Source organism: Neolamprologus brichardi, chromosome 1, assembly GCF_056152115.1.
Source record: "Neolamprologus brichardi isolate AB-2024 chromosome 1, ASM5615211v1, whole genome shotgun sequence".
Taxonomy (NCBI): Eukaryota; Metazoa; Chordata; class Actinopteri; order Cichliformes; family Cichlidae; genus Neolamprologus; species Neolamprologus brichardi.
Genome location: NC_142104.1, coordinates 42,633,619 through 42,658,575, shown reverse-complemented (window position 1 = coordinate 42,658,575; position 24,957 = coordinate 42,633,619). Strand labels below are relative to the sequence as shown.

General features: G+C 38.6%; 1 protein-coding gene across 7 annotated transcripts in view; it reads left to right on the top strand.

Moving 5' to 3' along the window:
• Positions 1-815: 815 nt before the first annotated feature.
• The window catches only part of ppfia1 (PTPRF interacting protein alpha 1), a 44,934-nt gene continuing 20,792 nt past the window's right edge, over positions 816-24,957 (top strand). For all 7 annotated transcript variants that reach the window (XM_087842627.1, XM_087842631.1, XM_006808227.3 and 4 more), the window contains exons 1-9: positions 816-1,860; positions 3,081-3,350; positions 17,165-17,266; positions 17,639-17,803; positions 17,917-17,991; positions 20,951-21,052; positions 22,009-22,242; positions 22,577-22,723; positions 23,337-23,471. In XM_087842627.1, coding sequence (XP_087698753.1) covers positions 3,081-3,350; positions 17,165-17,266; positions 17,639-17,803; positions 17,917-17,991; positions 20,951-21,052; positions 22,009-22,242; positions 22,577-22,723; positions 23,337-23,471 — 1,230 coding nt within the window. In that variant the 5' untranslated portion in view covers positions 816-1,860. The remainder of the gene's footprint in view (positions 1,861-3,080; positions 3,351-17,164; positions 17,267-17,638; positions 17,804-17,916; positions 17,992-20,950; positions 21,053-22,008; positions 22,243-22,576; positions 22,724-23,336; positions 23,472-24,957) is intronic.

Here is a 24,957-nt window from a genome sequence, read left to right as displayed (position 1 = left end):
TTATTCACACACGTATTCTGTCTTGCATTTACCTGTCAAACTATACATCACAAAAGGACTCACTGCCATGTTTTAAACCTCAGACCTTTCAAATTGTCCATTATTTATTAAAATGCATTAAAGTTATAACCCAAACATTTTCTAGTGAACTTCTGTAAAAAATAAATTCTCAAAATATCACATCAAAATTTACAAAATAAATGAATACAAAACTTGTGTTGATCCGTCACAAGAGGGCGTAAATGTTCTCTTTATTGCAAGAGCTTGGTTTACCAGTGACAACTGAATGTGGGCCAAAGAGTGAACTAAAGAAATTATTTGGAAAAAAACAAAAACGTTTGGCTCTTCGATACCTTCTTCCACAAGTTTCATTATAAATTATAATGGCTGAATTCGGTTAAGATTACCTCGGGCCTTTTAAATCAAACTGTTAAATGTTCCTCTTAATCATAGTTAAGTTTTATTATTGTTATTATTGTTATTATTGTTATTATTATTATTACTGGTTCTACAAGCAAAACATAGCCAAAATACAATATAAAATGTTAAATGTATGTTACATGTGTATTTAAAACGTATCAGAATACAAACTATGGTAAAATAGCCTGTTTGATATTGAGAACCTTCACAGACATACAGATATTGTAACCTGTAAATTTAAAGAAATAACGGGTATTGTTGATGGAAAAGTCGTGCTTTGTCTCTGTCTTTTCAATACACAAGTGTAAGCTTATATCCCTACAGGAACTGGACGTACTGCTACTTCTCCACTTCCTCCTGTTGCCAACCTGGGAAGCGCTCTCTTCCCGTAGACTGGCAGGCTAAGTGCAAGCGACACTTAGCCCACCATTGGCTGTCCCGACTGCCGAAGGTGGCAGGCAGTGGCGACAGGGAAGGACCGGACCAACGGACCTTTTTGGTGGAAATACCGACATAACGCCGGGAAATCGGGCGGAAACAAAGGGAATATATGTTTTTATAAACGGTCTGGATTTCCTAAACAGACTGAAACGCTGCTAACGTTGAATGTTAGCTGGAAGTTTCCTAGCGGGTGCCGTGATGTGGTGACGCGACTCCACGGAATCGACGGGAAGCTAACGTTAGCTGATGCTAACGCTACTTGATAAATGAATAATTTTTAACAGAGCTTTTAAGACTCATTTCAGGATTTTAGCATTTTAGATAGTGTGAGAAACTTTTATGATAGATTTTATCATGTTGTGTACTTTTATGTTAATGCTTCAATGACTGCCTGATGTTTTTAAGCTAAAATAGAGCAGCAAACATTAGCTTCCTAGCTGGCTAGTAGCTAACATTGGCTAGTTGTCGACTTTAAACTGTCTTTAAGCCAAAGAATCCTGTTTCAAATGAGCTAAACCGACTACGGCTGCTTATTTTTTTCACGTCACTTAACTGTATCAGTTAATGTTCACTAGTTATATATAAGTCAAACTTTATATCTGAGGATGGTCGTTCGTTTTGAGATGCAAAAATGAACGCTTCGTTCCAGAATCCAGATATGCAATCACCGAATCACCAGCTTACTTAGTGCTTGGTGGCTAGCGCAGAGTTAGCCAGTCAAACTTGGAATACTGCCCCCTGCTCACTTTATGCGAGTGTCGCTTTGAGGCCTTTTCTGAAATGATCTTTTTTCTTTTTTTTTCCACCAAGAGGACCCTTTCACTGCCTTAATGCATCCCTGCCTCCGAATGGAATTTCTGTTTTGAATGACTCTGGATACTTGTAAAGCTTGACAAGGCTCTAATCCACAGTTGGAGTTAGCTGGACTTGTTGACGTTTACTTCGTCATAGCATAACCTGGATTTACGAAGGAACTTGGAGTAATAATATTCTTTGAAGGTGAGAAAGAACTTTAACACGAAAATACTTGAGAAAACAATTGTAGGGTTTAACCTAACTCCCAGACGTATCTGATAGCATTACAATGGGCAAGCACTATACTGTCGATGCATTTCGGCTTCCAGTCATCCTCTTGATGGGGATCTAGTTCTTCATTAAAAATAATCATTTAAAAAATGCTAAATACAAAAATACTTTGAATAGATTTGTAATTACTTTGACAATTGGTGGCCCCCTTAATCGTTTGCTATACCTCATTTACTACCCAGCTAGCCCTTATCTTCACCTCTGCAAAAAAGAAAAAGCCTCGAGAATCGCTCCTCTGTAAGTCAGCCAAAGTCCTCTACTTCCACTTGTCATCCTGTAGTTTTTGATGCATGGTGCAGTAGGTATCGGTAGTGCCCCCCGCCATCTGTCACTACCTTTACAAAGATCCTCAATGTGACCATCCCCCTCTTAAACATGGTTTATCCAGAGGGGCTTGACCTCAATAAAAAGCCTTAGTTTGGATTTTGCGTTTCGCTTTGCAGGGGTCTAGTAGGTAGATTTGTTCTAAATAATTGCCATGTATCAAGAATGGTTCCCCTCAGTTATAGGAAAGTGCAGTTGACTGTTTTTGAGATTTTGGTGTACCTAGCTGCTACTTGTTCCCTATTGGAAGTTGTTGTTCCTTTTAGGTTGGTTAAATCCAGCTCACATGATTCCTGGTTTTCTGTCCAGGAGCCTGTCTACAGGACTTGAGCCGCTTGATATGGAGAGCGGCCTTATTACCCAGACCTTCTCAGCTTTTTAGTAAATTTAACTAGAATGGGTTAACGTAATTGTTTTTCTATAGAGTACTATCAGCACAAACTAGTTAACCATTACAGTAAGTCAACTAGATTGAATTGATTTTGGTCTTTGTCCCTTTTGTTAGTCAAAAAGCTACTGTGAGGGTTAATTTAAACTATGGAGATTAAATTACCCCTCATGAGGACTTTCAGACTTGCCCACTGTCTAATCTTATATGTCAGTTTGTTAATAATTTTGTTAATATAGGATCTGTGTGTGTGTGTTTTGTTTTTTGTTTGTTTTTTTGTTTTTTCTTTGGTGTTCTTCAAAGTGGTTTTGGTATTCTGTTTTAACACGTTAATATGCTTTTTGACTTTTTTTGCTTTATTGACGTGACAGTGACGGAGGTCCTTGTTTCTCCTGTTTTCTCCTGTGCTTTATTGTTGCAGATGATGTGCGAGGTGATGCCCACCATCAGTGAGGCCGAAGGCCCTGGTGGTGGAAATGGCGGAGGCCGTCGAGGTTCCGGTTCACCACTTCAATCTGACTCAGAGGGTCACTTTGAGTCGTTGATGGTGTCTATGCTGGAAGAGCGAGATCGTCTTCTTGAGACCCTGAGAGAGACTCAAGAGAATCTGGGCCTGACCCAGAGCAAACTGCATGAAGTTAGCCATGAAAGGGACTCGCTACAGAGACAGCTGAACACTGCTTTGCCACAGGTAAGTGAGAGAGACTTTTTTTCTTAAAGGAAAATCCTATTCTTAGTCCAGGTAGATTAATTCTTAAAGAAATTCAGTGTTTGCCATTCTACAGTTTTTACCTGAGACTAAGCCTTTACTGGAAGAAATAGTACAGAGAATGGTTTGGTTTGGGGAATTGTATGGCTTCTGGATTGTATGTTACAATGGGGTTTAAACTATCAATGCACCAATATTTGGATTGGCTTTCTGCCAGATGGTAACTTGAAAAGCTGGATTGGATATCAATAACAATGAGCCTATGGCCAGTTAATTCAGCTCAGGTGTATGCCGCTTACTAAACCACTTTGGCAGCAGAAGGCAGGTTGCTAGAGGAGGAACTTACATTGTGTAGAGGAATCGAATAGTTTTTATTTTTTGCAGTAGTTTATAATGTAATCACAAATAGTCAAGTAAGAAGACACAACTGAAAAGCTGACAAAGTTGCTCTCTTTCTCTCTTGCTCTCACTGTTATGTTCGGTGTATTACTACTTTGGAAGATTTTACTACAGCCTAACATGTTTCAGCATCCACAAGTCTAATAGGGTCCGTGTGGATGTCCATGTGCCTACCTGTATTTTGAGACCAGGTAGTCTTGTTCACAGTGAATTTACATTATAATGCACCAACTACACATGCGCTCCAAACAATAGGTGTCAATTGGACTTCAAAGAAGTATAACAGGAATGATCGTTTGGCTATGCGGTTTTCAGCTGTCTGTCTGTGACACCTAGGAGTGAGAGGGTAAAAACTAGTGGTCTTACTGCACAGCGTCCTAATAACTCAAACTGAGTGCAAACAAATTGGGCGAACAGCAAGAATATATTTATTTGATTGTAGTTATTATTGTCCTGTTGACCTATTGTCCAGCTTTTTTTTTTCTCTTCCTTAAAGCGTCACACTGCCTCCAACAGCTTGCCTTCTTTCCTGATGCCAGGTGTATTTTTTTCCACACACGGACAGTAGAGAACAGAGATGTCAAACTCATTTTACAATTTGGGCCACATACAGCCCACTTAAGGGGGCCAGACCAGTGAAACCCCCTTTCTGTCAGTGTAAAGAAGTGACATGTTTAACTGTTCACTACATGATAAAGTAAAAGCTGCTTTGACAAAGAAAGAAATCTGTTAGTACGACTCTTTGGACTGAAATGTGTAAAATTATAGAAAGGTTCTGGAAGCTTATTGTCCACTGTCCAGTTTTGTTTTGTTTTTGTTTTGTTACTGTAGTTGTAAAAAACAAAAAAACAACCCATTGTTATAGTAGAAAGTGAAAAATGGAAACATTTCTATCATTTCATTGTTTATTGCTTAATTACTTTGTAGTATAAATGGTCATAACGGAGTATTTTAAGCAGTAGGAAATATGCAGTCATTATAGGATACCCCTCCTTGCATGTTCCTCAGAAGCATTTATCTCATTCCGCCAATCCTGATTGACTGATGATCATGACAACCATGTCGCGTAGAGCCGCCCACCCTTGCACTTTTACATAGTCGTTATTCAAAAACCTCTTCTCGCAGCGATATCTCTGCATATCTAAACCTTCGTAGGCTAGCTAGCTTAACTGTCCACAGACGGGAGTGTTAGCTTTTCCCCCCCAACGGGCACTAGCTACCTCTCGTCTCTCCTGAACCCAGGTCTTCACCGTAGATTGGACGTCATACCACTTACCTCCGGTAAGGCGGTCTTGTCTGCACGATTTAGCACACCAGCTAACACCACTCTTCTTCGGACGAGACTAGCAAACCAACTAACTTGTATCCCTCTCCGTTAGCATCCCAGCTAGCAAAAAATCTTTTTGGTTTTTGGACAAAGTTTGTGTTTTCCATTGTTTAAGCACCGGTTCCAACCAAAGGAGGTATGTTGTATCAACAGAAAAGGCTAACTTGGTTATTACTTTGCAGAAAAAAAGAGTGCTAAAAATAAAAACATAAGAGGTTTTTGGACAAAGTTTGTGTTCTCCATTCTTTAAGCACCGGTTCGAGCACCGGTTTGAGCACCGTTTAAGCACCGGCACCGTTTCAAAAGTACCGGTTTGGCACCGGTATCGGATAAAACCTAAACAATACCCATTCTTATTCAGGTCATCAAACAAATTTTAATATCAGTCAACGACGATCCTTTTATATAAAAAATTTAGTCTTTACCCCTCAGGCAGAAAAGGTTGATGGGGTAGTGTCGTCCATCCGCGGGGCGGAAATTAAGGTTGGGCGACTGGACGAATATATTGACTATCGACGATAGCCTGAGCCTCTCACCAATTGTTTTTACCGAGCGATTTATCTGTTTATTAGCCCATCAGTAAGTTTTGTAATAATGTTGGTTGAAGCTTAAAAAAAAAGCAGTCAGCGGGAAAAAACATAATAGCGCTGTTTTATTGCCTATGTTCAGAAAAAAACAAAAACATTTTATTTTAATTAAAAAACCCGCAATGGTAGGGAGGGAAACAAAGAGAAACTGGCTTCTTTTTTCCACTATAACCGTGTTTATAGGCTGTTCCAAACAACAAATGCAAAATTAAACAAGAAGTAAGTTAAACATCAAAATGTTTCTTCCACTGAACATTAAAAAAAAAAATCTCAGACGTAATGTTAAGTCTTTTGTGTGATTTGGCGCATCTCATATAAATGAATGACTAATCCAAAAAGTAGCTATATTAATACTGAAACAAACAAGAAAAGAAGGTAAAATATTCCCTCCAAACAAAACTTATAAAATCAAAATGTGCAAATCAGTCCTTGCATGATTACATTGCTCCGCCCATCAAAAAGTCACCTGCGCAAATATATCGCCTATCGTCGTTTGTTGGACTGACGAATGTCGGTTGAATGTTGGGCAGTGTGGACATCCAAATTTGTGAACATGAGAACGAGGCGACGTAGGATTGTGATACCACAGGTACATCTACGAAAAGTCTCAAACAAGTTTGAATCTCAGTGGCCTCGACCTCAAGGTCAGAGGTAAAGTTTTCTTTAGATTTAAAAATCTTGTGAACACAATTTCAAATGTATACCATCGGTGTGTTTCCTAGGAGGCTGAGGGGTAGCACTGGCATCCACCAGTATTTTGAAATGATGATTTTGTCTATTAAGGGGGAAGAAACCTAGCCAAACGTTTCCAAAAAGATGACCTTAATTTCCCTAACCACACTCAGGCCTGATTACACCCAGACTACAAGCTACTGTTAGTAACAGACTGATGAACCTGCCCAGGGTGTAGCCCAACTCTCGCCCTATGGTAGCTGGAATAAGCTCCAGCCCCAGGCTACTCTGATAAGGATAAGTGGGAGAAAATGGATGGATGGTTAAAAAAACGAAATAATGTTTTCATTTAGCACATGTCAAATTTTGTGCTTATTGTTAGGCTTCATCCATCTCTTTGAAATCATAACATCCATGGTGATATTGTGCTTCCTGTTTTTAAAAGACCAGTGACCAAATTTTCTGTTCTGGTCAGTGCTACAAAGGCATGAATTGAGAGTGCACAGTAGTAAGACACAGAGACAAAGGCTGGCTTGTTGCACATAGTGACAAGAAAGTGACAGAGTGCAAGTGTTGCTTTTGGCCAAATGTGAGCTGAATTAATAGATTAAAACGAAACGGACACGAATGGAGAAGAGTGCTTTTTTATGTAGTTTAGTTTTAAAGGCCAGTTGCTTTATTCTTAAAGCTTTACCAGCCTATTTATATTAATTATCTAGAATGGTTTTTTGCTGTTGTTGTTTTAAATGGATATTGCTTTACATACATGCATACATTTGGTATGTTTTGTAGGTTTTTGTAGGCAATACTGGTTTCAAATTCCTCTACATTTAAATGGATTCAAATATTTCATTCCATTTTTTCTTATTCAGCCATTTCTCAGTGTGCTTAAGATCATTATCCTGTTGAAAGGTCCAACTCTGGTTAATATTCAACTGTTGAATAGATGGCTTCTTTTTTGCTTCACATTCTTAAACTCTCTTGAAACTCTTTCATGTGATTCTTCTGTAGGTTGCAGAGGTGGTTTGTTGTGCTGGTGCCCAGTTTGCAGGATCATTTGGACAGTAGTTTTCTGGTCCATATCAGACTTTGTTACAGAGGTGTAGCTCCTCATTTTGGAGCAAATGCCTCAAGTTTTTTTAGCTGGTCCTTCTGGGTTGCCATGGTGACTACTGCAAATAGCAATGAAAGAATATTTCAATAAGAAGTGTATTTTGCGCAGCACAAAATAAGCAATAGACTACAATATAATTTGATAGACATTTTAATATTGTCATTCCTTATGTTTTGTGATATTGGACCAACCCTAAAGGAATTTATTATAAACATTTGGTTTATGCTCCATTTTTAGTGTTTTTTAAATGTGTTAAGAAGATTTTAAATGAGATGCACTTCTCTACAGCGTCATGTGAGTAAACCTGTTCTTTAGCTCATCTTTTTGTTTAAATCTATTTGCAAACACATGGAATGTGTAAATTTAATAAAATGACTTTTCACCCATGGTGTTCACTAGTGCGGAACTGATTCCTTGAGGAATTCAATTGTAGAAAATTGTTGACACAAATGTTTTTGCTTCGTTTTAAACAAGTCTCTGCAATGCGCCACTGTTACCATGGACACTCAAGAGTTTCACCCTCGTTTATAACACAGAACTGTAATAGAAAGGTACTTTGGTGCGGTGTGTGAATAAAAAAAATTTGGGAGCATTAACTGACGCAGCCCCAGTTTTTCAACAAAAAGATTGATAATACATCAGCATCAGTGAAGATAAACGCTGGCTTGGAAACCCTCCAATGCGGCTGAATTACAACAGTTCTGCAAAGATGAGTGGACCAAAATTCCTCCACAGTGCTATTGCCAGTTATCGCAAATGCTTGATTGCTGTTGTTGCTACCAAGGCTTGTTGTTGCTTTTTATTTCAAGACTTACCTAACATTTTTCAGATTTAAAGTAAAATACAAGCAATCACGGTACACTTAAACTCGCAGAAACAAACACATACAAACGAAAACACACCAAACCTGCGTCATCCAGGAGATAAAATACTGTCCCAAAGTATTGAGTGTTTGTATATATTTGCATTTAAGAAAATAATTTCTTTTAAAAAAGTGAATTTAATATGGCACATAAATACATTCAAATGTTTTTTTTTTCTGTTTTGTTTTTTTGTTTTTTCTCGTTTTAACAGACGTTGTCTGCAGTTGAACTTTAAAGCATTGCAGTTTTGAAAAAGGAAACCAATGAGCAGTTCATTTAGAAAAACCTGGGTATTTTTCCCTTCTTTTGAATATTTTATTACGGTTAATAATTAAATCACACAAAAAAGAAAGAAATGGATGGTACCTTTATAACTGAGCAGACAGCACTTTATTTTGTTATTAATCATTCCAGCCCCTGTATTTCAAAAAGCCAGAACAACTGCAGTATCTACACCTATTGCACACAAGTATTGTTTAAGTGCTTTTCCAAACTGCTGCTAGCACTTGTATTCTATAGATCTAGTTCATTTTGTAGTTCTCCTGTGAAGAATTTATAGCTGAGTCTTTTCCTATAGACCTGTTGAAGCAACAACTGAGCAATTGCTGACATCAATAATAGGTGCCATAGCAATTTTTTAGGAAAAAGCCATAAAATGGTGCAGTGCAGCACCAGTACATGTAATTTTGGCAATTGGGTGGGCAGTGGAAGCATTTAAAAAAACAGACAAAAAAAAATTAAAATTAAAATGCATTAGAAGGAAGCAGGAAAAATATAGCACATTTAAATAATGCATTCACAATTTTATTAATATACCCTTATTAAATAAATCTATAATTGTTCAAGAATCTTTGCATGTACTTGTACCACAAATGTAACATAAAAGAAGAGTAAAAATAAGAATTTTCTCCTTCTTTTAATTAATTGAGTTCTTCTCTATTGATGTGGGTTTTTGTCTGTTTGTTTTGTTTTGTTTTTTGGTAGCAGGCTTAGCAACTCTGTACAGAGCTATTGTGGTGTCTAATTAGGTTTGATGGTGGGTCCCCGTTTAGGAGAACAGATGCCCGGTGCACAGTGTCACATTTCAGCACCTATAAGCTTTTAAGAGCAGCTAAAGTCATTATGTAGAAGGCAGGCCTGTTCTGATCAGTCTCAAGAGCATCAGTCTGCTGACTGTACAGAAAAAAAATGTAGCAATTATTGTCATGCACTGTGGGCTCTTAAAAAGTGTAAGGTTGTTATGAAAGTTTAAAATGAGTACCTGTGTGTAGCTTAGAATAGCTGCAGTTAGACTGTCTTTGTTGTATAAAACAGCCTCTAGGGACGATAGAAGACTTCACAATTTAGACATGGCCTTGTCTCCATGCTTTGTCCAGTTGAAGAGAGCAATAAAAAAAACAAAACATGGGCTGTCTCCAAGTACTAGACAGAGAGGATAGCTGTTCCTATCATAGCCTATACAAGAATACACCACATTTGAAGACACAAATCAAATAGTTTAAGCTAGTTTATAACAATTCATGTCAGCCTCGAAAGTGTACTGTTATTGTATGAAACATGGCATCGGCGGATGGGAGCGGGTGAAAGGTTGATTTTCTACATGTTAAAGCTAGTTGAACAGGTGGTCTGATAAACTGTTTTTGTCCTTTAATGCAAATGTTTTGATTGTGCTGAAAATAACAGGAGTCATTGTTATTACGTTATCTTTTCACTTTACATTGACTATCTCCAACATGGGGTCTCTTATTTCTTGTCTGGTGTATATTTGTTAGCCTTAAATAGAGCACTGGCTGCAGCTTACCACAGAATGTTAGTTCACTCGCCCCTACAATTTACCTAAATCTATTTTTATTTGTTTCTAATGGAAGTACTGACCTCTTCCAAGAGCAAGAAGTTAACAAGTGTGATAGATAACATAATTACATCTTGCTGGTGACTTAACCCTTTAAGACCTACCATAGAACCAAGTCCGCCAGAGCTTATATTATATTTTTACATGTTGTAGTGCCATTTTCGGGAGCATTTCAAGTTGCTGTACATCAATACAACCATTACAGCCTAAATTTTAATAATATGTCTGCATTAAGTGCATAGTAATTACATAAATTGCAAAAAAAGTGCAATAAACTACAAAAAAGTTGAAAATTGTTTTTGTTTTTTAACATATATTTCTAGTTAGAGAAATTTAAGAGGCTTATCCTTCAACACTACATTTCCGCGAAAATGACGTCACTTCCGGTTTCGGGCAGGTCATGGAGGACATGCGATAGTTCGTGCTGATGGCCGTAGGAAGTGTTATGAACAGCTGATTGGATCGGCAAAGCGTGTTTCTGGAATATTATGTTTTTGTTGCTGCAAGTGCTTTTTATGCAGTTTTTGCAAAGCCATATGTGGAAGGAAACTGTGACCGAGGACAAGCTGATGGCATAAGATGTAAGTACAACTCCTCCGGTTTCATATGCAAAAAAAATTATTGCGCTAGCTCACGTGGTTGCAGTGCTAAGGGGATTTAAAAATAGTTATGCAAAACGGAGCGTGCTGCTCTGACTGGTTTTAAAGGGTTAAAGGAGTGATGTATTCTAGCTACATAAACATTTGATGGGTAAATTATATCTAGGAGTGAACTGTTAAATGTATCGGAGGAGCGGACCTATACTGAGATTTAAGTTTGGTGGAGTGATCATCTTTGGATACCTAATGGTAGCAACACTGGTTGTCTAGGTTCTTATTTGTGCTGACCCGTTTGCAACTGGTACCAGTTTAAAACAATCCTCAGTGCCCAGCCCTACTTATAACTTGCATTGTCATTATACTTTAGGCACCCGATGTACTATTTCTTATAGAGTACCCTTTTGTTCTACTTGAGCGCTCAAAGCGCTTTATACGGCATGTCTTATTGACCCATTCGTTCATTCACCCCCCAGTTTTCATTTCACAAAATGAAGCACGCGACTTGATGGATTACGTTATCATCACATTTGCTAACCTGTTGCTCTTGGAACATTGCTGCATTTCCTATGGTTTGTCAAAATTATGTGCATATTAAACTTCTCTCTCATGTATATGCTAATACAATTTTTATTAGTGTAGTACTGACTGTAGCTAAAAATTATTGAAAAGTGACATTTATTTTAAATTTTCAAACATGCTGGTTCTATAGTTGCTAGAGTTATACACTTGCATTGAGAGATGTACGACAATAACATTTAGTTGACTGCAGTCGTGAATCTATTGACCTCTAGTGGTGAAATTTTACACAAAGTAACATTAAAGACCGGAAATAGCACTATCCAAATGCTCGATTCTGTACAGTCAGTGTATAAAAACAATTTTCTGTCACCAAACAGAAAATCCTCATGTCATTGGACAGAAGCAATGCTTCACTAACCAATGTTGGAGCACAAAGTTATACAGCTTCCTTCAGGCTTCTTTGCAGCAGCCATGTTAACAGCTGAGGTGAACAGCAGTCTGACAGGTCCGGGATGCTGCAGTTGAGTTTTACTGACTTTTTAAATAAAAATTTAAATTTCCTATTTAGTGTGTTTATTATTTACTTATGTTAACATGTAGTGTGTACAAAAATGGTTTCCTACACCGTTGTAGAAACTTGCTGGCTTGCAGTTGCAATGCCCTGACTTTTGGCTATGTATTATACGCGTGTCTGCTTTGTCAACAAGCTGTGGACGGTCAGCTAGGACACTTGTACTTGACTTGACACGAAGGGCCTTTGCTAACTGGTGGGACTGCCATTATGACAGCTAGGCAGTCCGCCTATGTGAAGCTGTGTGTGGGGAAACAATACCAAGGTGTTATGGTACTATTTTCAGTGGCAGGTTATTGCAGTATCATTCTAGTATAGCATGAAACATAGTGCCCACAAAATTCCTGTTTGCTTTATCATGTGTTCTGTCACATAGTGTGCTGTGCATTCTTGTCTTTGGTATTGACATAACTGTGTGTCACTGTTTCCTGATCTTCTTCCTTTGTGCAGTGATGCCAGAGCTACATTCGCAGTTAGAGAGCATGAACACTGAGAAATTAAAAGATTTAATGTTAAAAATATACTTGATACTCTCCAAGTTGACACCTTGGACACATTTTGGTCCGCTATAATGTTTTTTTTAGTATCTTGAATTTTATGTCACTAAGCCACACAAAAAGAATATTTACTATATACTGTTGGTGGAATTTTTCTGTGGGAGAGCTTACTAAGAATAATGAAATACTAATCCAAATAAAAGGGATAAACATAAATGCATAATGTTAATGCTGAAAATTATGTTTTGTTTTTCTTAAGAAAAACATTTTTCTCAAATCATTTTTTAAATCTCTGTGTCTGAATCAACCAAATCTTTAATTGTATTATAATCCAAACATGACTCTTTCTCACAATGGCGTTTAACCCTTTAAGACCTACCATAGAACCAAGTCCACCAGAGCTTATATTATATTTTTACATGCTGTGGAGCCATTTTTGGGAGCATTTCAAGTTGTTATACATCAATACAACCATTATAGCCCAGATTTTAATAATATGTCTGCATTAAGTGCATAGTAATTACACAAATTGCAAAAAAGTGCAATAAACTACAAAAAAATTGAAAATCGTTTTTGCTTTTTCAACATATATTTCTAGTTAGAGAAATTTAAGAGGCTTATCCCTCAAAACTGTAAATACAAAAAAGTTGCACAAAATAGTTTCCCACCACAGGAAATTTATTTTGAGTGTCTTCATAGTTTTATTTTTGAAATACACCAATTTTTATATACTGCAGGAAAAACGAAAATAAATATTATAGTGCAAATTTGCAAAAAAGCAGCATATGCATCAAAATAAACTATTTCCAGCAGTGCAATATGAGTCCTAAGCATCCCAGAAACGACACAGAAAGTCATAAAGTCAAACATAACTTTTAAAAACACCAGTATAGGCTCATGAGGCCTTGATGGTAAAAAAAAAACTACATTTCCGCGAAAATTACATCACTTCCGGTTTTGGGCAGGTCATGGCGGACATGCGAAAGTTCGCTCTGACGTCTATTCCAACGTAGGAAGTGTTACGAACAGCTGATTGGATCGGCAAAGCGTGTTTCTGGAATATTATGTTTTTGTTGCTGCAAGTGCTTTTTATGCAGTTTTTGCAAAGCTATATGTGGAAGGAAACTGTGACCGAGGACAAGCTGATGGCATAAGATGTAAGTACAACTCCTCCAGTTTCATATGCAAAAAAAATTATTGCGCTAGCTCACGTGGTTGCAGAGCTACCGGGATTTAAAAATAGTTACGCAAAACAGAGCGTGCCTGCTCCGACCGGCTTTAAAGGGTTAAGTGGAGAGTGTGGTGCAGAGCAATGTTCCCTCTAAGCTGAGCGCATGAGCAATCGCGCACTGCTCACATGGTCTCCCCACACAGAAATTCTGCGCTGCGCACAAAAAAAAAAAATCCAGTCTGAATTGGAATTAAAGTAAATACATGTATTTATTTTATTTTGCTGATTTTCTGTGCGCGGAGACTGTGTTAGCAGTGCGCGATCGCTCACGTGCTCGGCTTAGAGGGAACAGTGGTGCAGAGTATGGTTTTCCCTGAAAAGCTTGTGTTAGGTACACTATTTCTAAATTGAAGAACATGCACCATGCTTAAACCTGAGTATATTTATATTTATCGTCAAGCCTGTTTGGGGACATCCCTGCCCCTTCAAGCGCATGCATGGAAAGCCTAACACAGGAAGGGCTCACATCCCTGCCCACATGCATAAATGGCCAGCCAAAATACAGGAAGCAACAAAAACACCTTGAAGAACAGAGAATACATTAGTGACAGTAGACATGACATTGGTGAGAGATGGCAGGAATAGCAAAAATGATGAGTTGCAGAGTAATTTGCAGAAGGGGCAAGATAGAAATCACATTAGATTTGCCAATAGGATGTACGCAAGAGCATCAGAGTCAAAGCTGATCTAGGGTGGTGTTGAAATCAACTGATATGCTCAGATTGATGTGCTTGTTGAGAAGCATAAAACTTACCCATATACTATTTTTTTGTTTATTTATTTATGTGTGTGTTTTAAAGGTTCCAGCCTACGTCAGATTTCAGGGTGTTTGGATATTTTTTGTTTTCCTTTTTTGTTTTGTTGCATGATAGGTTCAGGCTCCCTGTACCTTAGTGAGTTACACTGTGACTCTGTCATGTATCAGAGTCAATATGTTGTTTATTTATTTATGTTGTGTATAAATGAGTTAAAGAATGTTATGGGTAAGGGGTAATACATGATAAATTAAGACATAGGTTATACGCAACCTTGATATTTCTCTAACTTCAGCCTCTGCTGTGGAATGTAGGAAATAAGCAACTCTGTAATTACCCCTGAGCCTGCCTTTCAGTCTCTTATTGGCCAGCAGAAAGTGAAGACCCTGGTTCTAGCCAATAGGAAACTAACCCTTTGAGCAAAATCTGTGCCAAGTGCTGGAAAAGCTCAGAGGCTGGAATGAAGGGAAGGGAGAATAGTTGTGGTAGTGACTGAAAAGAACCATCAGTTCCAGCAGCCCTCCTACCCCCCACCCCCCACCTTCCTACCCTCAGAAGCATTGCAAGAAGGTCTTACTACTCAGGGTGCTTGTGCTACAGGGCAAAAAATCAGGATGGCAAATTCTTTAGCCGTCCAACCATGCATGTAATCCTTACAAGCTCTGTGTGTTTGTGTATATCTGTGGATGTGTCTGTGTGAGTGGATATTTGTTGGAAGAGAACCACAGAAAGATGGAAGATTAAAAAAAAGCTCCATTCTGCATTCTGCAATTACATATACTGAGGCGTTTGACTGTCCATTCATTTTCTTCTCATACCAAAAAGATCTATAAAGGATAGATACTCTTGTCAGCAGACAGAGGTTTCTAATAAAACATTTTGGCGCAGATTTAAAAAATAAGTGTGAAGCCGTTAAGATAACTTGTGGAAACTAGGGGGTTACCAACTGTGGCTCTTTTCAAAGCCGTAAACATGGCTGTCTGCTTGTCGGCACCGGCAAGGAAAGAAAGGAATGCGCTTGGTATGCAGTCATGGCGCTGGCTTCAAAACAAACCGTCATCACAGAAGAAAGTGTGTTAAACTGACATCTTAACACTAGCAATGAACAAATACACCAGAGAGGAGCAGTATTAGTTTTAGAGTCTGATGATCTGCTGTGGAACATATACAATGACATATTAATTTGCTGTAAATGGACAGGATTTGATTAGGTATATAGCATAAATAGATATCTATTACTTACATAGGAATAGTAGTGGTAGAATAGCTAAATTTATGTCTTGCATATTTCCACAACCATATCCATAATCACATACCGTGTATGCAACCGTTGTATATAGTGTATTATCTTACTTATTTTCTATTTGTTTGTATTTTATTTGTATTTTTTTGTATTTTCCTTCTGCTATCTGTACCTGAGCTGAGGTAATGCAAGAATTTCCCTGCCGTGGGATTATTAAAGTCTTATCTCATCTTATATGTGTAGTGTATGGTCCAGGTTGTTACTGGGTCAAATGAACGTGTGTCTGAAACACTGAGGTGATGTCATGTTGAAACTAAAAAAAGCTAAGAGATGTTCCGTGCATCTCTTAGAAACTAGAAACTACTGCCATTATAAGATGTTGACTATTCTACACATAGGAATGTGTTTGTGTTTATACGTGTCTTTGTATATGTGAAGTGCAAACACATACATGGTAATAGGGCTGTGCAATATGACCAAAATCTCATATCCCGATATAAAACATCTATCGTTCGATAAGAATATAAATCACAAAAATGTAACTTTTTCTGTAAATTCTGTGAATCTCGGGCAGCTGAAGTGTTTCCAGCTGGGCGTCGTGTATCTGGAGTCGAGTGTTTTACCGATGCATGAAACTACACATTTTTAGACATAGGTTGTAACGGCCGCTGTTTTCTTTGCGGCGTGCTGCGGGGAAAAGCCTGTTCTAATGTTTGAGTCTAAGGTTTATTTTTTAGCACCTGACGGCTCTTTTTTGCTTCTCATCGGTAAATACTATGCATACTATTTCACGTGATTCAGTTTATTTTGAAAAGTCTCAACAGGATCTTGAGCTTTATTGTGAAAGGTTTATGTGGAAAATAAACAAGCGGACACGTGATGGTGTTACCGTTGTTGTTGCTAACGACAACGCATAAAAACAGACTCTTGTCCGTCCATAGTGTGGTTATATTAAATATAAGAGAAAGAGAGAACTTTAAGAAATTAATATAGCCACAACAGTGACCATCAAAACCATGAAAAAAAATTGCCATAAACAGTTTATTTTGCGACACCACGAAACAAACGATAGCGTAAAATAAAACGACAGACGTTTTTATATCGTCATCCGATATATATCGTTATATCGTACAGCCCTACATGGTAATAATTTACTTATATTAACTGTGTTGTACTATTTTGAATAAGAAGGTGTTTTTAGTTTGTTTATTTTTAATTATAATATTATTAATCATGCTACTGTATGTGAACATGTCTATGTGCAGTTCTTTGATCCAAGTGATGGGGAGAGTGAGAGAGAGCAGGTCATGACAGACTGCGTATTATCAGATTATGATGTGTAGCATAAAAACATCAATAAAAAGAAGTTGATCTAAAAACCTTCACCTACTTTTAGAAAATGATATGAAATTGCTGCAGCGACACTTTATTTTACCCATGATCAAAGTTTTAACTTTGAATGTGCAATTTCCCTCCTTCCCTGCCACCAATGTTTGGTGGCCTTCAAAAAAAAAAGGCCTCGTAAGTAGTTGTTACATGTTACTGAATTTATCCATTCCTATTTTAGGAATTTGCTGCACTAACAAAGGAGCTGAACGTGTGCCGAGAGCAGCTTCTGGAAAAGGAGGAGGAGATTGCAGAACTAAAGGCCGAGAGAAACAACACACGGGTTAGTAGATCGTCCTGCACACACATTCACAGAGGATCAGCTGTCAATAAGAAGCATTTAGTTGGGCCTGCACACTCTACCTGGAAATACTTGTCAGATTTCCGTCTGTTTCTATTATGAGAAAAGATGGTTGTCATAGCACCGACAGAACAGACAGTGTCTGTTGTCACAGCTTAGGGCATTGCAAATTGCTTAGTCGTCACAATATTTCAGCTACAAATGATAAAAAGCAAGTGCAGCAGCAGTTAGTGCTGACTTTTATCTTTCTTATCTTGACTGGTTTTGCATTTGTTTACTTAAAAGGTTTTTCAGATGCGAGTCGATGATGAGAAATGATTTGGACTGTTTTTTTCTTTGTAACTGTGTATCCAGCTCCTGCTAGAACACTTGGAGTGCCTGGTGTCTCGCCATGAGCGCAGTCTGAGGATGACTGTGGTGAAGCGGCAGGCTCAATCTCCAGCAGGCGTCTCAAGTGAAGTGGAGGTCCTCAAAGCCCTGAAGTCACTTTTTGAACACCATAAAGCCCTCGACGAAAAGGTACAATTCTGTTAAACCGTTTTTCTTGCAGTATTGGTGCATGTCGACATGTGAACCATTGTTCATCATTTTTGGAGTTACATGTTGCTTTATGTTCATTTCATATTTTCAAGGTTAGGGAGCGACTTCGTGTCGCTTTGGAACGATGCAGCGCATTGGAGGAACAGCTCACCTTTTCACACAAAGAAGTAAGAAAACATAATATATTAAGAATTACTACAGAGACGTTTACTTAGGTTTGTTTTGTGTGTGCAGTTTGCATGTTCTCCTCCATGGGTTTTCTCCAGATGCTCTGACTTCCTCCCACAGTCCAAAGACGTGCAGTTACTGGGGTTAGGTTAACTGATCATTCTAAATTGCCCATAGGTGTGAATGGTAGTGGTGAGTTAGAAGGTAAAGTTATGTGTGTTGTATTTAAAATGGAAGTGTTAACTAGTGATGCGCGAATCATGAACGAATCGTTCAATACTCGAGAATCACTTTACTGACTCATGAATCATGATTCACAAGCCCAACTGACTCACTGACTCATCCCTGTTGCTGTTAGCAGCAATGTATCTAGCTTATAATTAAAATTGTGGAGAAAAACACAACATCCAGTATCTTAACAAAAAAAATCCTGCTCTGAACTGGAAGAAAAAACCCTGAGTAGAAGCTCACATCAAGACAATAGCTCCTCGGTTCACAGTAGCATCGCTCTGCTAACATGCTAACAGCACATTTGAGCTACTCACCCCCTCCCTCCTGTGCTGAATCATAGAGCATCACTCACTCACTCACCCCCTCCCTCCTGGCTCACAGCTGCTTCTTCTTCTTGGTTGGCGACCAATGTTAAGGCGCATTACCGCCCCCAGGCTCACATTTCAGTGGACATTTAGATGAGAAAATATATATTTAACACATTTAAAGAAAATACTAATAAAATAAAAATAAACAAAATAAATGTTTATTAAGCAATTTTGATAGGAAATTGCTTAATTTTAGAAATGTTTTTGCTCTTTTTTGCTCTATGAAATAGTTGTTTTTTTAGAATCATTCATCTTAGCAGTAGGATTTACATGAAAAGAGAAACAAATTAAGTTTGAGTGAAAATGTAAATTTTTTGCACTCTCCGGTCAACTGACTCAGTTGAGTCAACTGACTCAGTGAATCAAATGACTCAAAAATCCGATTCACTTTGGTGAGTGACTCATTAAAATTCGATTCAATAAAAAGAATCAAATTTACCATTACTAGTGTTAACTACCCATCTAGTCTACTTTTATCTTTATATTTGGTTTATGCTCTCACTAAACTTGTATTGGGATTCTGCTGCTGCTGCCACCTTAATAGTTTAATTATTTATATAGCAACGCCCCTGTTGTAGCAATTACAACAGGGGCGTTGACCAAAGTGCTGTACAAGAATTCAACATGCCTAATAAAATAACTTAGAGTATTGATAGCAAACACCAAATATGAATTAACAAATAACTCTCATGCTGTATTGAAAGCCAGTAAATAAAAATGCGTTTTAAGATAAGATTTAAAAAGATTGACAGTGGGAGCCTGTCTGATGTATACGGGTAAATTACTCCACAGCTTAGGCGCTACGGCTGCAAATGCTCGATCGCCTCTATGAACCAGCCTCGACCTTGGTACAGCTAAAAGCAAAAGATCACTTGAGCTAAGAGATCTAAGGGGGGTATAAGTCTGCAAGAGGTCAGACATATACCCGGGAGCCTGTCCATTCAGGGCTTTGTAAGTCAACAATAAAATTTTAAAATTAATTCTGAAGCAGACAGGGAGCCAATGGAGAGAGGCGAGCACCGGGGAAATGTGCTCGCATCTTTTAGTACGTGTCAGAAGACGAGCTGCAGCATTCTGGACTAACTGCAGCCTTGCCAGGCCGCTCTGGCTAACTCCAGCATATAAGGAGTTACAATAGTCCAGCTGGGATATAATGAAAGCATGAATCGCCCGTTCAAAGTTTTTAAAAGATAAAAATGATCTCACCTCAGATAAAAGTCTTAGTTTGAAGAAAGACCGCTGTACGACTGAGCTCATTTGTTTTTCAAAGGTGAAATTGCTGTCAAATATACCCCCAAAGTTTTGGGATGCGATTTGACAAAAGGCTCAAGACTGTGCAGGCTAAAATTAGAGGTGCTGGGATTGCCGCTTGGTCCAAAAATTATCACTAGCCTTCATTCTCACCAATAAGCCACTGCGTTTCCCACTGCGTTTCCCACGGCGTCTGCGGCGCCCTCTCAGTTGAGGTAGCGCCGGAACACAACGGAGACAAGCTGGAACTCCTGACAGGAGCGGTGGGGAGAAGGTTCCCTGATATCCACGATTGCAATAAAGAGTTTTTAACTGAGAGGATCTTAAAGCCAGCAGCATTTGGCGATCATATACAAGCAGAGAGTTAGCATGTTTTAAAACAAAGTAAAAATAAAACACTAGTACAAACAGAGTCAGACGGCAGGCCGTACACACTGGCGCCATCTTGACACGAGAAGACCATGTTTCACACTTCAAATGACAAAGTGTCCTCGGTGACAGCCGATGAAAAGACTCGTTGATTTAGACTTATAAATGCTGCTGCCTGTAAGCTACAAGCATCAGGAAAACATTGCTTAATGTTTTTTTATATCAGAATAATAATGTTAACAATTATAGTATCCTGTCTCTATCTGTGCTGCGGAGTCTGAAAAATAAATTTATATTCAAAGCTCATGTGTAAAAGGTACGAAGAATCCGGAGTCTTCTGTTTACTGAATGGGATTAAAATTGACTAAAGGCCCAGAGGATCTCAGGGAGGTGTCCTAGATTTCCTCTCTGCTTCACGCTACAGTGCTACAGTCATCTTTTGTTCCTGGAAGTCAAACTGGGACCACACACATGCCTGCATGCCATTGCACATAAAATCAAACACCTGCCTCATTTGATAAGAAACTTAACTTCCTAAGACAAGACCTCTTTCTTCGCTTTTGGTTCTGTGAGGCGTTTGTGTGAACATTTAAATATGCACTTGCTTAAAATATGTTACAAGATGAAAGGAAGTCTTAAAGAATTGTGCACTTTGTTTATTGGTTAACGTTATAGTTGTTTAGTTCAACAAATGAATGAATGACTTGGCAGGGTGCTAACAAACTGGTCTTTTCCTTAGCTGGCTTACCTCAGGGAACAGAACAGTCAGAAGAGAGGGTTGGCCGATGGAACCAGCGAGGTTAACCACAACTCTGAAAACACACCAAGCACTAATGGCAAGGTGAGCTTACTCAACAGCATATAAGACGTGGCATGTTTGTGAGAACCAAAGGGCAACAAAGTTGCTCATGTTTTACAAATGTCTAGAGGATTAAATAGTTTAATTTGCTGTTATATTGTAATGTAGTGAACATGATCAGGTAGAATTGTTCTGTTCTTATCAGCTTTAAGAATGAGAACAATTACAAGTATACAAATAATCCTGGGTGTTACAGTTTCAAAATACATGTGTGTTATTTTAATTTTACATTTTCATTCCCTTTAACTGATTAAAATGATGAAATAGAATGTGCTACACTGTGTCATACAAACAAACAAATTACAAAAATTAGAAAGCAGGTAAAAGCGGGTATCCTGCAGTTTTCTCTGCAGCTTGTCATTGTCTGAGGACAATCAACTCTCAGGAGTTCAAATCCATTCCAAGTCCTGTCTTGCAGGCAAGGCAAGGCAAGTTTATTTGTATAGCACAATTCAACAACAAGGTGATTCAAAGTGCTTTACAGAGACATTAGAAACAAAAACAAATAAAAAGCATGATTTAAAATTGATTTAAACAAGCAAACAAACAAACTAACTAATTAACAAACAAACAAACAAACAAACAAAACAGTATATAAAATCAAAACAGATAAAATCAGAACAGTAGATAAAATCAGTAGTTAAAATATAAGTTTTGAAATTTAAGCTTAAGTGCGGATTTGGTGCTTTATTTAAATGCAGCTGAGAATAAGTGAGTCTTCAACCTGGATTTAAATAAACTGTGTGTTTCAGCTGATCTGAGGCAGTGATCATTTGACTTTTCAGTGCAAGATGTTTGCATTTTTCTCATCACAAGTCTTTAATTTACTCAAACTTTTTGATTATCAAATAGCCAACAATAACAGCACAACGCTCATCCAGGAAAAAAACACTATATTCTGTATATACATCTTAAAGCCGATGTCGATCTGCCCACAGCGGTCATCGGACGGTTCGTCGAGCCAGGAAGACGAGTCTGCACCTGGATTCGGTAAGGTTGGCGAGCTCCAGGAGGTAATGGACCGTCAGATGGCCGATTTGGGCCAAATGAAGGAGCGCATGGCTGCTATGGCATCACGCATCACTGAGCTGGAGGAGGACCTGGACACAGCCCGAAAGGACCTTATTAAGTCTGAAGACATGAACACAAGACTACAGAGAGACCTCAGAGAGGTAAAGAGGACACGATCGGTTTGTAACGAAGAGATGTATTGAAATATGAGGTTGCGACTTTGTACATGTGTGCATTGTTCACAGTTTTTATAAATTTTAACAGCTGAGTGCTTCAAAAGATCCACTGCTCTATAAACATGATAACATGACATTAAACATTGCACTGCAGGACAGTATAAGCAGCGTTAACATGTTTGCTGCAGAATTCTCCAAAAGGAGTACCAGGATTCTTGTAGTGCCTCGTCTTCTTCTCATATTTGTGTAAAGATGCCCAATCAGAAGGATTCCTGTCACAAAGGCTGAGAACTCTAAAGCAATATGTTTATGCATACAGTCTATGGCTCAGAAGGAAGACATGGAGGAGAGGATCACCACTCTAGAGAAGCGCTACCTGGCAGCTCAGCGAGAGGCTACCTCTGTCCACGACCTCAACGACAAGCTGGAGAATGAAGTGGCCAATAAAGACTCCCTCTACAGACAAGTAGGTCCCGTGCTGTTTGTTTAAGACTTTATAAAGCCACCACAACTCAGATAATCAGTTAATTGTGTGTTTGGCATTAGAGAGAATTGGATCAGTTTGTTTGTAATTTGCAGTCATTTCATCATATTGCTATTGTCTGCAAGCGCCCACACACTTTAATCTGGTATGCAGACAAGTGAGGAATTTATTGTTTGAGTCTCAGAGCTGGCTGCCAGCAGGAATTGCCTGCAGTTGTCAGACTCCGATTGAGGAATTCTTGCTGTATTCACACACTGAGCAGCGCAGCAGGCTCTTAATGGGACGCCTTGAAGACACTGGCTTGTTTCTTTACATGTACTCAGTGGAGATGGAGATGTCTTTCTCCTCCTTTCTTGGTTTTTGTTTGTCTATGTGTCATTTTGATTGTTCTGTCACTCGCTTCCTGCTCTTCCCACCCTCGTGCATCCCTTGACCCCATCTCCCTTTCGTCTTTCTTTTTCTGTGCTGAAGTGTGTTTTCTGGTACTCTCTGCTCCTCGTGGATCTGAAAGCCATCTTTGAGACTGGAATGAAGGGACAAAACAGTCTTAAACGTATTTGCTCATGACTGTTTGGGTTTGATTTGTTTGTCATAGACTGAAGAGAGAAACCGGCAACTTCAGGAAAAGCTGGAACTGGCTGAGCAGAAGCTGCAGCAGACCATCCGGAAGGCAGAGACGCTGCCAGAGGTGGAAGCCGAGTTAGCCCAGAGGGTCGCTGCTCTCACAAAGGTATCAGCATCAGCACCTTTTTAAAACTACTGTTCATTAGTAATTGCATTTCTGTGTATATATGTATTTATTTATTTATTTAAAATTGCATCACCTCATAATACCTGAATAAAGGTACAAGTTTGCGTAATGTCACCAGATATGTTAAAGAAGTTCGTTTACAGCAACTCTGCATGGAAGCTGCTGAGGAAGCCATTATTTATGTTCCTCCAAATATTCACAGTGACCTATTTTTAGAAACTCAGCTCCTGTTCTTATCCATTTATAGTTAGAATCTTTATTTTGGACGAAACATCTGCTGCATAACTGCACTGCAACAGCATCGTATCACCTTATTAGTATTTTGTCTGGCTCTCTGCACATTTTTGAATGTAGTGTTTTTCATTGGTCTACTCATCTGAACCTTTTAATGTTTATCAGAAAGTGAGTAGAATCCACAAAGTCATCTCTTTCTCTCGTCTCTGTCCGCCCCTTCTGTTTCTTTGTTAATTTAGTGTCATTCATTTCATTTATTTACGCCTGTTTAAAGACACAGAAACAAACAGAGAAAAGAAGCAGACTGCCGTGTCTCATCCCTGCATTTTTAATGGCAATGATTTTCATTTCCTCTTTGAGTGGTGCTTAAACCGCACACTTAATATACAGAATGCAGCAGAGACACAGACACACTTAGAAACGACTGCCCTGGTTTCTTATGTTATTTCATTTGTGCAACTTGCAACACAGGCTTTCTCCCTTCAGCAACTAATTTAAATTGTGCTCAGTCTCTTGAAATGTTTGCATTATTATCATGTTCTCATTTGTCTGTCATGCTGTCTTTGTGTGTTCTTCATGCTGTTCCTACCACCTCCATCTTTAGTGTGTTCTGTGTGGCTCTAAAGGCACTAAGATATTGAAAAAGGTAGACCAGCTTTACCCAGATGGCTAAACCAATCCTTTTTGCTTACTGGGAGGTTCACGATCCCTTGTTGCTGAATTTAACCAGACCAATAGCAAATCTAGTGTGTTTAGATTTTCAGATGAAATCAAGCCAAAATAATCAAATGTACCTGAAGTCTGTGAAACAAAGAATACATTCCTGGTTAAGTGCAGTTTCAAAGTTGATCAAAATACTCTGTCAAACCTGAATCCTAGCTGTGATCTGGCTTTATCTGTACAGCTTCTGTGTTTGTGCTTCATGTGCTAGTAAGCGGTGTTGATAGTTCGTGGTGATACCCTCTCCTCTGAAACACAAGGCACCTAGTTTTTGGTGTCTTGACACAAACAGGAAGTTCCAGCTGATTTGCTCAAAGACTTATGGAGACCCCACCTATAAGAGCTACAAGAAAACTAGATCAGGCTGTGTTGGCTGTTGGCTTTTGCATAAATCTAAATGTTTTAGGAACCGGTAACCTTCATAACCCAGGTGTGTAGTCAGTGGTGATACTTTGATAAGGCTGCCATACGGTAGATCTGCATTTTGGGATGCACGAGCTGCTTTATTATC